The sequence below is a fragment of the Colossoma macropomum genome, unplaced genomic scaffold (genome assembly GCF_904425465.1).
Source record: "Colossoma macropomum unplaced genomic scaffold, Colossoma_macropomum, whole genome shotgun sequence".
NCBI classification, from domain to species: domain Eukaryota; kingdom Metazoa; phylum Chordata; class Actinopteri; order Characiformes; family Serrasalmidae; genus Colossoma; species Colossoma macropomum.
Window position 1 is genome coordinate 19,251,854 of NW_023494793.1, and position 15,982 is coordinate 19,267,835.

Sequence of the window (15,982 nt, forward strand, 5' to 3'; positions counted from 1 at the left end):
TTATGCTGATGATACACAGCTGTATATAAAGATTCCTTCTACTTACTCTATAGCCACATCCAAGTTTAACACCTGTTTGGAGGTAATTCAGTCCTGGATGAAGGAAAACATCTCGCAGCTAAACATTGATAAAACTCAGGCTCTTTTGGTAGAGACTCCACTTAAATGCAAAAAATCTCCACTTCTCATGTTTCCATTTATAGCCAGCACATTCAGTTTCCAGTACAGTTTTAAATTTGGTTGTTAGGTTTGACTCTCATCTGAATCTGAGCCCACAGTCAAGATTTGTGTAAAACTTCCTTTTATCATCTAAAACGTATTTCCAAGTTCTGTCCTAACACTGTCTGAGGCAGAGAGGCCTGTTCATGCCTTTGTTTCCTGTATACTTGATTATTGTAATGTGCTTTACTGGAGTATCAGCCAAATATATTCAGAAGCTCCAGCATATTCAAAATTGTGCAGCCAGGATACTCATGAGAGTCCAGAAATATGAACACATTAGACCAATATTATGTTCTTTACACTGGCTTCCTCCCTCATTCAGAATTGCCCATGAAATTCAGTATGTTCATGGCAATGCACTGGATTATCTCAAGGAACTTTGTAGAACTAAACTGCATACAATGCTTCCACAGATACTTCTTTTAAAACTGTCTTAAACACATTTTTATTTAGAAAGGCCTTTTCTCACTGTTATTGCGTGGCACTGAACATGGCATGGAGGCCTTTTATTAAATCTTATGATGCTTTGCTGATATTATTATTTACTCTTTTTTGCTGTATACTGTCTTTTTCTAAATGGTACACATTTATCATTGTATTGAATTCGCCTTGAGATTTTCACCTAAATGAAAGGTATGTTATAAATAAAATGCATTATTATTATTTTGAGAATAAACAAAATGAATGTGTAATATTTGATCTACACACTGTAACAGTTTATACTTTTTGTGTAAGAGTTGTGTACCTAAAGACGAACTTCAATCAAGATTTCATCTCTTCTTCCTTCAAAGTCAAACCGAGTCATAATGCAGAAACAGACATATTTCTACACACAAGCATGGCTAAAACATTTATTTATTTATTTATTGTTTTGCACATGTTGAATGGCTATTCGTATATTCAATGCTTATATTTGGAGTGGATTGCCCAAGTATTTGAGTACCCTTGGACCTTGTGGTCTGAGGCTCCTGAGGCCCCCGGCAGTCAGAGACTCCTGGGCACTGGCCTCACTGGCCCAGTTAGCAGTCCATCCTTGTTTGTAAAGAAAATATTCAGAATACAGTTATTTTTACATTTTAACACCTTAAATGGCCAGGGCCTGCCAGCGGGCCAACATTTTATTACACACTTGCAAATACTATTTACAGACACGATTAAATACTATGTACAAGTTCTGACTAAAGCCTGAGTAAATGGATAAATCAAGGTAATACCCAGTTATTTATCTCAGGATTACTGGCCACTTTTGATGAATGATCAAATTATTAATCTCCTCAGTAGTGGACACAGTACTGATCCATGTCTCCACACTCTGATACAGTAATAACAAACTCACCACTCAGCACCACATCCACACATGGAACAGATAGATTACCTAAAGGGCTTTTACATGAAAATAAACATGATGCTGCACATTGAGTATTTGGTCTATAGAATGATTCAGTTTTGTTAAAAAATAATTTTCCATCAGTTGGCTTACAAAGAGAGACACCTAAACTTGGTTTCTGTAGCAAAGCTCTCTACTGCCTTCTTTGTGTGAAGCACATGCTTTCATGAAACTCTGATATGAGCTTGGTGGCCCAACAAATATGTCTTTGTTACCATGAAATGTATGTTTATTACAATCAAATACCTAATTTTAGCAGTGATTAAACTAGTTTCACTACCTCTGAGTTCCTCAAGAACATAAAATATCAGATGGAAATCAAGGCTAAAATCCTGCTGCCATCTGCCCAATTGAGAACATAAGCTTTTTGTTCGGTAGACAAACAAAAATATAGATATTTTAACATGTTTATGTTCTAGGGCAAGTACATTTAAAATCAATATGGCATTTACAATTAAAAGTATGTTTGGAAACACAACTACTGAAACAATTAATCACAGCAAGTTATCTCTCTAAGTGCACTGATGTCCAAAAGTTTGTAGACACCTGCTTATCTGAAAGCAAAGGAATTAACAAGGAGTTTGACATCAGAATCTGTGTGCACAAGTGAACACCTGTGTAATGGGTGCACTTTAAACTAACTGAATTCACTCATTATGAGGACTATACACATGGTTTTGTCCATATTATGTACATCTTTATCACAATGTAATGTATGTTTAATAGAATGAAATATCTTATTGTAGACATGATTATCCATAGTTTCACTACCACTGAGATCAATGGCCTGGAAGTCAAGGCCAAGTCACACTGTTACACCTCCCCCCATACTGACAACCGTACTCTTTAAACATATTAAATGCACAGTGGTGCTGTGGTTCAGCCCCTTTCTGAATTTGTGAATGTCTTTCTGTGGGGGCAGTGTAGATGTGCAACTGGAAAGTTTGCCGTGTTCAGAAACATCTTTAGAAGTGGGTCGTCGCTCTGGCTTTTTCAGCGTAGTGTACTTTCCGTTTGCACAGGCAGGGTTTGCACAAATGTTTGCAGCACAAGAGCTGCAACAAGAGATGACACAGAACATCAAAATGCCCCACCGGAACTATTGAGTAGTTGTGTCAAAACATTAGATGCAGCTTCAGAAATTACAGGGTTTTGCAAATCTATCCATAGCACATAGACACCAACTCCTAATTTTATCTGACAAAAGTACACATACAAGATGCTGAATGGCAAATAAGACACAGACACAATCCTCAGCTTAAATCAACTTTTGTTCCTCCTGGACAAAAAAATGGCTAAGCATAAAACGGCAGAACATTAAGCTTTTAATGGTTAACAACAGATCATTAATGTATTTCCTTAAATGTCTAAAAAAGCTTGACTAGTGTTTATTCTGAAAGATACTGAATGATGCTGTAGGTTTCTGGAGAGTAATTTCCATTGCCTGGACTAGTGGATAGAAGATATCCTGCTAGACAGACTGACAGATTTGTTCACACAGAGAGAGAGAGAGAGAGAGAGAGCAAGAGAGAGAGATCATTAGAGAGTCATTAAATAAATTAGCTCTTGAAATAATGTCAGACATTAAAAATTGAGTTGGTATGAAAAGTTTTCCACACAGCATAGAAAATGAACCAGACTGAGAACAGTAGTACTCTGCCATGTCTGATAGATTAATAGTGACTAAAAGGCTTGCTCAGCTAGGAAATCATTTGTGTGATTGTAGTGATTTGGTAATCCTTTGGATTAGGTTGCAGATTACTTTTTTTTTAGAAGTAATCAGTAATCAGTAACTTTTTTTCAAGTAATCAGAAATCTGTACTGGAATACATTTTTTAAATAATCAAAAAAGAAAAAGAAGTCCAAAGGAGTTTCTAATATTCTGAACTGTGCTAAAGTAAATGATAGCGTAAATTGCATTTATATTTCTAAACAGAGTCTTTAATTGAGCTTACGTGTTGCGTGTGCATTAGATGGTCTTCTGTAGAGAACCACAAAAGCCACAAGAGCACAGCACAGGAACAGACCAAGCACCCCTCCATATACAGGAAGCTCTAATGAAAAAGAATCACTGAAAGTGTTGTTTGCAAACTTTGTTTTAAATGGATATTTTAAACAGCTATAATGAGTGAAAGTTATCAGCACGGTGATACTGATATTAACATTTTATTTATTCTCTTTTACTTTCATGATAAAGCTTATTATGATAATGATGCAACTTAAGTACAAGGAAAGGTCAACATCAATCGTTTACCCTGCAGGACTGAGGGATGTGTGGACTGTGTTGTGGATGCTGCTTGTTCATATTTGCTGGAAAAATCTGAAAGATATAAATGACTACATTTCTCTTTTGTAAGCAAAAAAGTAATTCTGTATTTAAAATTTATTTATACTGATTGTTCTGCCTCAACAAATATTCACTCAGTATTTCTTAACTTAGCGTGCTCAAGTGTATCTGTATGTGATCTTTGAAAGTGGAAGAGTAGAAGAAAATGTTCTGTGTGACTATAAAAACAAAACATTTAATCTGATATTCATTGATGCTGCTAAGTAGTTAACAACTTTAGTTAGGAGATTTCTAGATGGAGCATTAAAAATGAGCACCCACTTTGCATTACCTGCAGTAATCTTTGTGACTGTGGACACACTGGACAGGTCTGTAGTGGTCTGAAGAGTGGACAGTGGAGCAGCAGTGGGCTTAGGAGTAACTGCTGAAGATCAACACGAGACCAGCAGAACATATGAAGATATAATTCATACTAAGACATTATGTAACTCAATTCAGAGTTTAACAAGACCTTTCAATTTAAGGTCATCCTAAACTGAGCTTCAGGTGATTCACATTACATATTGAATGTATATTTAATATATATATTATATATACAGTGGTGCGAAAAAGTGTTTGCCCCCTTCCTGATTTCTTATTCTTTTGCATGTTTGTCACACTTAAATGTTTCAGATCACCAAACAAATTTAAATATTAGACAAAGATAACACAAGTAAACACAAAATGCAGTTTATAAATGAAGATCTTTATTATTAAGGGAAAAAGAAATCCAAACCTACAGGACCCTGTGTGAAAAAGTGATTGCCCCCTAAATAACTGGTTGGGCCACCCTTAGCAGCAACAACTACAATCAAGCGTTTGCGATAACTGGCAATGAGTCTTTTACAGCGCTGTGGAGGAATTTTGGCCACTCATCTTTATTTATGTATATATATACCTTGTATCTCCAAAACGGTAGGAAAAACATGCTTAACTTTTGGAACCAGACTTTTTTACAAGTAATTTTGAGCCATTTCTTTTGGTCTATTCATCGACGATATGAGGTTGTCTTCTGACAGCAGCGATATGTGTGTATTAAAATAAGCATAAATAAGTTTAAATAGGTTATTTAGGAATTGGTTATATCTTACCTTTCCTGACAGTGACCTCTACTTTACTGAGTCTGTCTTTTCCCCATTTATCCACTCCACAGTAATAAACCCCAGAGTCTCCTAATCTGAGGTTTCTGATAGTGACAGAAAGGCTCCGTGTAGACACAATGTTCAGTATAGAGTATCTGCCTTTAGAGGTGACTTTATCAGCCTTCTGAGTTTCAATTAAAACATCAGAATAACCACATGGATGATGGCAAAAGTAGTGGGACACATATTGGTATCCATCAGGATAATTACAGGATATTTCCACTCTGCCTCCTTCTGTTCCAGTAAACACATTTCCAGATTGGTTCTTCATTTCCACACAGATCAGAACTAGAAAAATAACACTTTGCATTTAAAATCTGCAAAGTCCAACTGATGTTAAATAGCAACAATAAAAAAGTGTTCAAAACATAAGTAGTTAGTATTAAAGATAAAGAAGAAGACTGTTTTAGCAGTTAAACATTGTACATAATCTTTAGTTTAACATTTATTTGTCTGAAAAGGTGTTTTCTCTGTATTTACTGAAAATTAATTCATAGATCAAGTTTCTTCTTAATAAATCTTACATGGCAGTGAACATTAATTATTCAAAAACAATTCATGGTAATCATAATTTCTAGCAATCAACCAATTCAACCAGTATTATAAACAATGATGGTAATAAACATTAATAATGACGTTAATAAACCAAGTGTGATGAAACAGATTGAATTTACCCTGAAACAGTGACAGAATCCTCAGAAGAGTTTGCATTCTACTCCACACATCACTAACCTCCTTTAAGAATTTCTTAAAAGGCCAGAACTCAGCACAGCGTATAACTCTTTTCAGACTGTTTCTGCACTCGAGTGTCTTGTGCTGCTGTAGGACTCAGCAGAGGAGCTCTGAGAGATGAATGCTACTGACCACTCCTAGTTCCTCACGATAAGCATGAAGGAGAAGCACTTTAAAGGAAACATCGACGCTGCAGAAGTACGACCTCTCCGCATTCTGACACAGCACCCCCACATTCTGATACAGCACCTACACATTCTGACACAGCTCCTTCACAGTCTGATAGACCATCTTCCCACTCTGATAGAACAGCGCTGCCCAACCTCTGATAGAACAACACTTCCACACTCTGACTGAACACACATCTCATGTTTTGATGATAGCATTTGTTCAAAAATTAACAGCATTTCATTAATATAATGGAAGTCTCCAGCATATTGAAAACACAAAATAAAGAACGTAGGACAGGACATCGGGCTGCTATTGCTTTTCTCAGATTAAACTGATAAATCACTAAACAGACAGATACCTGCGTGATTTGTTTGTTTAACCACAACGCTGAACACACTGCAAGTTCTGCCTGAATAACAGGTGGAATTGAAGCTGTCTAAAAGTCATTTTGATAAATGTTAAGATTTTTTATTCACTAACTTCTATACATTATGGTAACATCTAGTTATGAGATTAGGAAAGTTATTTAGAGAGAAAAATTTGTGTTGTGGGCCCAAATATGGGCCTTTAGGGTTTAAGACAGTGGTCACCAACCCTCCTCTAGAGAGCCACATAATTCTAAATCCCAGATTTCACACACCTGATCCAGCTAATCGTGCACTTCTGAAAACAATGAGCCAAACTAGATGTTACAGTTAAACTTTGCAGGATAGTAGATTTGCAGAAGCGGAGTTGGTGATGATTAAATTAAATCTGGCTTCTCTGACAAAGCACTCTGCTGCCCTCTATCTGTGAAACACATTCACTACTTTCCTGAAGCTCCATATCTTTATTACTGGTGTGGCTGACAAATCTCACAAAATCAAGGTAAAAAAGAAGATCATAAAATCCAGCTGTTATCTAGTCTGTTGAGAGCAAGAGTGTTTATTTGTTTCTTCCTGATCAAGGATTATGTACAAAAATACAATTCAGTTTCTATTTAACATATAGAAGTGGCCCTCACACAGCACACATATATACATCCAACATATCGCTAAACATATTGCTAAATTATGTTTTGTGGAGTTAAACGCCCTCCCAGTGTTATTATCCATCAAATCACTAAAAGTCACCAAAACCTCACTGATCACAAGCAGTTTTATTCCTTAAAAATGGCTTCAAAACATTAAATCATATTCTCAACCTTAACACATTTACAGTATGTGGTAGAACAAAGCTGAAGACAGCAAAGTATAAATGTAATATGTAGTATTTTTACTTTTAAAATGTGCTGTTAGGCAATATGTTAATTTCTGAATGAGTGCCTTTCAGCAACTTTCAGCTTGTGACCGTAAGTCACATTTGTAGTTGTGCATCTCAGTTAGGTCAATAATAAGTTGAGCTTACTCAAATTTAGTTTCCTTCTCCTCTGCAATTTGTTCATTGCTAATTTCCATCTGCAGTTTAGTGAGGGTGGGGGTGGGGGAGTAAGGACTTTCTACTCCTGATTGGAGTGGATTGTTGCATTGCCGGGATTCAAAAAGTATGATCTCCTGACAATTGGGCAGTTAAACAGTTGTAGCACTTTAGATTTTTTTTTTGTTTTGTTTTTGAGTTTATCTCAACTTAAACAGCATGACCTAACTGAACCACAGCAGTAAAATTGTGAGTTAGGAGAACTTTTGAAGAAACTAACTCAAAAACGTTGTGATATCAATTACTTCATCATTTTAAGTTGATGCAACTTTTTTTCAGGGGTTGGTTTGGTTTTGTCATAGCGATGTCACCTCACAGCAAGAAGGGCCTGGGTTCGATTCCCCAGCCAGGCAACAACAGTCCCTTCTGTGTGATGTTCTCCCTGTGACTGTGTGGGTTTCCCCCGCAGTCAGGCCAATTGGACACACTAACTTGCCCCTAGATGTGAATGTGTGTGTGAGTGTATATGTCTGTGTGTGTGCAATGTGATGGACTGTCAGCCTATCCAGTATGTTTCCTGCCTTTCATCCAATGACCGCTGGGAAAGGCTGCAGCACCCCACGACCCAGAAGGATAAGGAGCATAGTTAGTGTGTGTATGTGTGTGTGTGTGTGTGTGTGTGTGTGTGTGTGTGTGTGTGGTTTTCTAATTGGCTGTATTCACTTTGTACAAATGGCTGAAGAACAGGTGCAGGTAGCTGTGTGTGTGTGTGGTTTTCTAATTGGCTGTATTGGCTAATTGGCTGTATTCACTTTGTACAAATGGCTGAAGAACAGGTGCAGGTAGCTGAGCTGAGACAAAGAAAGAGAAGAACAGCAGCCAGCATGGCACACACCACTCCACACTGCACTCCAAACACCACCAGCTCAGCCGCAGACACTAAAGATGGACGATAAGAGAAGTACAAATTTAGGTACAGATTAGGGCAAAATATGATCATTCATGTGCTTAAAACCAACATCAATTCATGTTTGTGAGCTCATAGATCTCACCAGCATTTTAATTCAGGTGGGGCTGATAAAAACTTAGAAGACAATCACCTCAATCAACCCCATAAGAGAGACAAACTCAAACTTGAGGAGGCCATGTTATTTTACAATTTTCTGGCTAAATGAATGCCCTCACACGAGGTGACTGTCTTATTTTCTAAGTTTCCATCATGTTCAGCATTAGACTCCTCCCCCTGAATAAACTGTAAAGCCTGAATTCATAAAGTAACTGCTTTATCTAGCACACTGAGCTGTATCAGTCCCATTTAAACTGGAGAAACTTAAAGCTCAAGAACATCTCAAACTGCTGATAAACTTTAAGTCAGCAACAGCCATAAAGACACAGAGAAAATAAATGATGTTAGCAGCCATGCCATACAAATAGGCTTTTGTTCGCAAAGAGTTTTCATTTAAAGCTGTTTAAGAGCATGTGATAGGTCATGTTTACACTAGCATATCACATCTTGCAATAACACATGTTTTTGCACAACAACCAATATATGACCATATGTTCACTCATTTGTCTGGTAAATTGTAATTCGGTTTTACTTCTTGTAGTCTTTTGAACATTCTGTAAAGCCTGTCAATGGGAAGTTATGAAGGACATTTAAAATTAGCCACAGCATGCACTGGAAAAGAGATACACTGACAGCCAATAGTCAAGCTGTCGTCTCACAATATTTCCTGAATGTCTCATTCATACATACATACATACATCTTCTAAACCGCTTATCCTTCTGGGTCGCGGTGGGGTGCTGGAGCCTATCCCAGCTGTCATTGGGCGGAAGGCAGGATACACCCTGGACAGGTCGCCAGTCCATCGCAGGGCAGACAGACATACACAGTCACACACACCTAGGGGCAATTTAGCATGTCCAATCAGCCTGACTGCATGTTTTTGGACTGTGGGAGGAAACCGGAGTACCCGGAGGAAACCCACGCAGACACAGGGAGAACAGGCAAACTCCACACAGAAATGACCCTGGTCGCCCGGCCGGGAATCGAACACAGGCGATTCTTGCTGTGAGGCAACAGCGCTAACCACTGTGCCACCGTGCCGCCATGTCTCATTCAGAAAAACAAAAAGTCATGTTTCTTCATTGGCTTTTTCATGATCTTACAAAACCAGAATGCATTCATTTAGGGATCTCGAGCAAATTAGGATTCCACAAATCAATTAAAATTGCAGTTTCTGCACCACAAAAATGTTTCCACATTAGCAAGTGACAAAAAGTGATTTTAGGATGTTCGTAAAGAGTGAAATGGAAGCGGTACCTGATGTTGTGGAAGTGCTATGGAGTCCTGGACCTGGAAAATATAATCATTCATGTGCTTGATTAAAACCAACATGAAACCAGTTTTAACAAATAAACTCATACACACACAAGCCCATGCCAACGTAGTCATGGGCTGATTTTATCATCTGACTTTCAAAAATGATGGACCTTTACTGGACAATCAGTTCAACATCTAGATTGAGATCTGCTTCAGAGGATGACTGAAAACTCAGAAAATTAATTACATTTCCTTTATTTGGTTTCAGTGCTCAGATTACATTAGGTATTACATTAATCATAACAACAGCTGGGATAGGCTCCAGCTCCCCACCGCAACCCAGAAGGATAAGCGGTTTAGATGATGTGTGTGCGTGATTAATCATAACAACAACTAAAATGATACGTTTATGTTGTGTGCTGGCCTATTAATTAAACACTATACATTCAGATTGTCACAAAGCCCTTTTCTATTATACAAAGGTTCCCGAAAACATTTTTCCATAACTTAAAAAGGAATATGTGGAAGGGAATTCCTCAGAATTCTTCTTGTTTCTTCATGATTGGAGTGGAGTGGAATATGCATCAATCAAAACATTTGGATATCAATGACTCACTTGGAGGTGATGAGTGACAGGAGAGAGGCACTTGAAGGGTCAATCCGATTTTTACTCGGAGAAATGCACCACCACTAAATCTGCCCATGGTTCAGGGCACTATGCAGATCTTTCACACCAAACTTGGCAAACCATTTCTATGATTCTTTATGAACATCCCTTTGTGCACTGTCATACTGTCACAGTTGCTTTTGATTCTCTAGAATATTATTGTATACTGTGGTGTTTGCTTAGGAGAAGAAGATGCAGCTACCCTCACACCCAGCACAGAATAGCCCAACAATAGCACAAAATAAATAACAGCCACAACTATTGACATGAATTAGGCCTCTCTACTGCTGCACAGTGATACCCATGGTGCTCTGCACTCACTGCTCCATCTGGCCACATGTCCTATCTGTGGCAGTAGTGAGAGTCCCTGGGCGGAGAGTCTTCTTGAGTCATCAGGCCTTCTTGTGCCAGCTCCGACCTCCAGCCACACTGCACCAGGCCTCTTCCCATCAGCTGACATCCAGTGGTCCCTGCCGGCAGGTTCTGGTGGCCAGCTGCATCGCTTGTCCTCTGCTGCTCGTCTTTACTCTACTACACTGCTCCTCTATCACAGTTGTCGGTTGGACTCGGTCTTCTCCAGTGTTTAGCCGCTGTGCTTGCCATTCTCCTCCAGTCTGTTTGGGGTGATCCCACATCTGACACCACTGTGGCGTCAGCATAGAAGAAGACTCTAGTCTATGGTAGATACACAGACCCACCTAACCTTCCCATAGCCTTTTTAAAACATTTAAATCTCTTACAGCTGTCACGGCAGTACCCATGGTGCTCCATGCTCACCACTCTTCAAGGCCACACATCCCACGTGGGATGCTACGATACTATAGCATTAGGATTTCACTTTACTGAAATTAAGGAGCCAAGCCCAACCCAGGAAACATGCCCAAACTGTTATTCCTTCACCACCAAACTTTACAGGTGGCACTGTGCAAATCCAGGCAGGCATCCTGGCATTTGTTAAATACAGATTTATCTGACAGACTGCCAGATGGCAAAGTGTGATTCATCACTCCAGAAAATGCATATCCACTGTTCCAGAGTCCAATAATAGTGTGATTTTCATCACTCCAGCTGAAAATCAGTATTTCAAACAGTGATCTTTTGCTTGTGTCTGGCTATTCAGACATGTAATTTGAATCCAGTCCAAGAGGAACCTCTTCTGTCCTGTCATTGTTTCTAGAGGCAGTTTGTTGCAACCCAAGGGCAGATAATTAGCGATCAAATTGTGTGATCTTGTGTGGTTTATCGCTTATGGCTGCATTCTTGGTGCTCCTAGAAATTTTCTCTTTATGATAACAGCACTTACGTTTGACCAGGGCAGCTCCAGCAGGGCAGAAATTTGAGACACTGTGAAAAGGCCATGTTGAAAATCTCTGAACCGTCACTGTGCCAGTTTCGGTCTATGAACATTGCATTGCTGTTTCATTGATTTTATACACCCTCTTGGAATGGAGATTACACTGAACTGAATTTACTGATGTTTCTTTGTTAATCAACTATACTGAACTAAAATGAACCTGAGAGACAAAATAATTTACCTGAAGCAGTTAAAGAAGAGGCTGTCCTTGGGGATGTTGGCATGTTATATCCAAATGCAGATGCTGTTTTAAAATGGGCCAGCAGAATTACAACAGCTTTTGTCAGCCAAAACGATTTGCCAGGTTATTCATATCAAAAGTGGATGCAAAAACTGCTGATTCAAATTAGCCTACATGGGACAAAGTAATACCCTGACATAAGGGACGTTTTGGGGAAGTTTAAATTTAGCCACAGCTTGACAGCAAAAGTGATAATCTCACAGCCTCTGCTTAAAACAGTCAAGCTATTCTCACAATGTTTCAAGTTTAATTTGGATTTTTAAAAAGTTTCATTGGCTTTTTCAGGGTGTAACAAAGCCATTTTTTCTTCTTCATAAAGAGAGAGAGAAATAGAAACTGGACCTGTTGCTATCGCTCTAGCTGTGCTATGTGTGAGTTGGTGGTCACTCTGTGTGCTGGACTCTGAAGCAGGAGTCATGGTGGACGAGACTGAGTGAACTGCAAAAAATCAAGATTACACTTATATTAGAGCACAAATAATTAACATAAGTAATTTTAATAATAAGCATAGACATTTGCATTTACAGCTCTTGGCGGATGCTCTTGTCCAGAGTGACTTACAATTTTTTAGTCATCTTACAAAGTACACAAATGTTGTGCAGAGTCTCGTCCAAGGACTCTTACTGTATCCTGTATTCAGAATGTGTAACATACTTCTTGTGTCTTGTGTATTAATTATATTTTTACCTGCGCAGAGACTACAGATGGAGATGAGCCCAAATGGGCCGAAGCTTATTTAAAATGGACTGAGTTGAAGTGGAAAAGTGTCTTGTGGTTCAACAAATCAAAATGTAAAAATTCTTTTTGGAAATCATGGATGCGACATTGTCCAGGCTAAAGAGGAAAGGAACCATCTGTCTTGGTATCAGCGCACAGTTCAAAAGCCAGCATCTGTGATGGTATGGGGGGGCATTAGTGCACATGGCATGGGTGACATTTGGTGCATTATGAGACAAAAATATTAACAAAGGAGACCTTGAACTGCTGAGCAACTGAAATTCTATATCAAGCAAAAATGGGAAAAAAATTACTTTCAAAACTACAGCAGTTGGTCTCCTCAGTTCCCAAATGCTTACAGAGTGTTGCTAAAAGAAGAGATCTTTGTTGTTGTCTTTGTACTATGTTGAATTAAATAAAGGGTTTAAAGGATTTTCACATCATTGCATTCTGTTTTCATTTACATTTTCAACAGCATCCCAATTTTTTGGAAACAGTCTTTTATATATTGAAGTTCAGATAATATACTGGGGTGGCAAAATTCCATAAAAATCCAAAACAAAAAAAAAAAAATAGTGAGTGTGCAGTTATGTTTGTGCTTACCTTTCCTGACAGTGACCTCTACTTTACTGAGTATGTCTTTTCCCCATAAATCCACTCCACAGTAATAAACCCCAGAGTCTTCTAATCTGAGGTTTTTAATGGTGACAGAAAAAAAGCTCCATGCAGACACAGTGTTCAGTATAGAGTATCTGCCTTTAGAGATGATTTTGTTAGAAATCTCAGTTTTAATTAAAACATCAGAATAACCACATGGATCACGGCAAAAGTACTTGGACATATATTGGTATTCATCTGGATAATTACAGGAGATTTTCACACTGCCTCCTTCTGTTCCAGTAAACACATTTCCAATCTGGCTCTTCATTTCCAGACAGATCAGAACTAGAAAAATAACAGATATATTACAAACTAAACGTCTAAGTGTTTCCAAAAAGCCACAACAAAAATAAACACGAGAATTAAGTAGAGTTAAAGAGTTAAAGACTAGTCTCGTAGTAAAGATTGTTATATAGATCCTCATTTGGCTGAAAAGGATTATTTTCTGTGTTTAACACACAGATTACACTTAGTTTTGGGAAATCTATAAGGTAATTAACCTTAACTCATTTAAAGCTAATAGTAATGATATTGAGCACATAACTACAACAACAGAGTCATGTTAACATGTCAAACTGGATTAAGAAAGTATTTAAATTACCTTGGAACAGTGACAGAATCCTCAGAAAGGTGTTCATCTTACTTTCATTGCTATGCAGTACACCTCACAGTTTGTTTCTGTTCATGTTTCTGGTTCCTTACAAACAGCAGGAAGAAGAACCAGTGGTGTAAACTCTGAAGAGAGCAAAGTACCCTGCTGCCTTCTTTGTCTGAAACTAATTTGCTGCTAATGATTGTAATAATAATCCTAACAATTATGATAGGGTTCCAGCACTACATGCTTTGAATCCTAACAAACTTTTCATACAAAGAGCAGCTCAAAGCACTTTACAGTTGAATAGGAAAATAATAGCAAAAACACACAAGAGCAGAAAAAAGAATAAAGTGGAGAAAAAAAAGAATAAAATGCCACACTCATACAAACCTAATGCCAGAAAAGTTAGGACAGTAAGTAAAATGCAAGAAAAAAAACAAAAAAAATTGTAAATCCACTCTCACCTGTATTTAATTAAAAACAATACAAAGACAAGATATTTAATCATTTATCCTAATAACTTCTTTTTTTATGGGAAATGATGCCTACAACACATTCCAGAAACCTGGAACTGGGCCAATTTAAGACTGGGAACATTGTGAACTGTTCAAAATTCATTTTAAACAGATAATATTATTATGCTTGGATATAAAAGGAGCACTCAGGAAGAAGAGCGGATTTAGTGATTGTGGGGCTCTAAGCCACAAACAGGAATGGGGCCCTCTGGATGCACATTTTTAAGTTACACACAAGGCTCACTATCTTAACTTAGACACAACCGTCTACAGTGCAAGTCAACTCATTTTAAATCTAGTCAATATATCTAAAATTTTTCATTTTTAGACAGTTGTAAGAATATTATAAGATTATTTCACTTATTTCTAGACATTTTACTACGAGATATTGTAATTTTATGAAGTGTAAATATCTCACTATATTGGTAGATAATTTACAAATTGGTAACAATGTAATGTAATCCCATTACAGTTTGGGAGAAGTAATTAGTAACTTGTTATGATTTTTGGCTTTTTTTTTGAGTACTTATCAACATTTGAGCTACATTTGCATTAAAAATAGCTTTATATATGGTCTGCTGAGCCTTTGCAGCATTTGGACTAAAACACAAAGCTAGCTTTGGGAATTTAGTGACAAACGTTTAGCTTTTTTGAGTGATCCTATACTTTATTTATGTTTATTTTATTAAAATAATGTTAGTAGTGGTTGTTTCAGCTGCACCAGTTTTAGCTCATTTTGAGCATAACTCCAAAACTACTAACCAGTACATGACTAGCTAACACAGCTCTGAACAGTTGTACACACATAAAATCCCAACATTTTTCATAAAACATAAAAAAGATACTTAATTGCAGAAAATATGTGTTTTGGTGGTGACAGTCCTTGAGGTTACACACTAATTTTAGGACACATTTCCTTCAAAACAATGGGATATAACTGCTACCATGTGACCATGAAGGGACAGGGGTGCAGTGTCACTTCCTGCTCTATAATGCAGGGGTGTGGCTAAAATAAGGCTCAGAATATTGACTAAAAAAACTAAAACTGTTTTGGTGATGAAATATGTGGGACAGCCTTTTTTTTATTTAAAAATCTCATGACAAACTCATGATAAATCTAAATTGTTTTAAAAAAAGAAAAAACTTTCTTCACAAGTGAGTAAGCAGTTTAATTAACCCCAGAGTCTTCTACACTGAGGTGTATGATGGTGACTTCAAGAAGACAGTGTTCAGTATAGAGTATCTGCTTGTAGAGATGACTTTATCAGCTTTCTCAATTTTAATTAAAACACCAGAATAGCCTCATGGACAACAGCAAAAGTATTTGGACACATATTGGTATCCGTCTGGATTATTACAGTAGATTTCAACACAGCCTCCTTCTGTTCCAGTAAAAACATTCCCTGACTGGGTCTTCAATAACACACATATCAGACCTAGAAAAATAACAGATGCATTACAAACTGAAACTCTGTGCTGTTAAACAGTAACAACAGAAAAGTGTCAAAACCTGGTGAGTTAGAATGAAGACAAG

General features: G+C 37.6%; 2 protein-coding genes across 6 annotated transcripts in view; both read right to left on the reverse strand.

Moving 5' to 3' along the window:
• Positions 1 to 6,064, reverse strand: part of LOC118813409 (CMRF35-like molecule 1) — an 8,210-nt gene extending 2,146 nt beyond the window's left edge. The window contains exons 1-6 of one of the 3 annotated variants that reach the window (XM_036578728.1): positions 5,752 to 6,064; positions 5,027 to 5,365; positions 4,228 to 4,317; positions 3,864 to 3,929; positions 3,565 to 3,663; positions 2,126 to 2,664 (exon numbers count right to left, since the gene is read on the reverse strand). In XM_036578728.1, coding sequence (XP_036434621.1) covers positions 2,603 to 2,664; positions 3,565 to 3,663; positions 3,864 to 3,929; positions 4,228 to 4,317; positions 5,027 to 5,365; positions 5,752 to 5,788 — 693 coding nt within the window. In that variant the 5' untranslated portion in view covers positions 5,789 to 6,064 and the 3' untranslated portion in view covers positions 2,126 to 2,602. Of the gene's footprint in view, positions 1 to 2,125; positions 2,665 to 3,564; positions 3,664 to 3,863; positions 3,930 to 4,227; positions 4,321 to 5,026; positions 5,366 to 5,751 lie in introns of those variants that run through there. The other 2 variants (XM_036578727.1, XM_036578729.1) reach the window with 2 other exon arrangements.
• The window catches only part of LOC118813408 (CMRF35-like molecule 5), a 40,625-nt gene that overhangs the window by 23,325 nt on the left and 1,318 nt on the right, over positions 1 to 15,982 (reverse strand). The window lies entirely within an intron of this gene.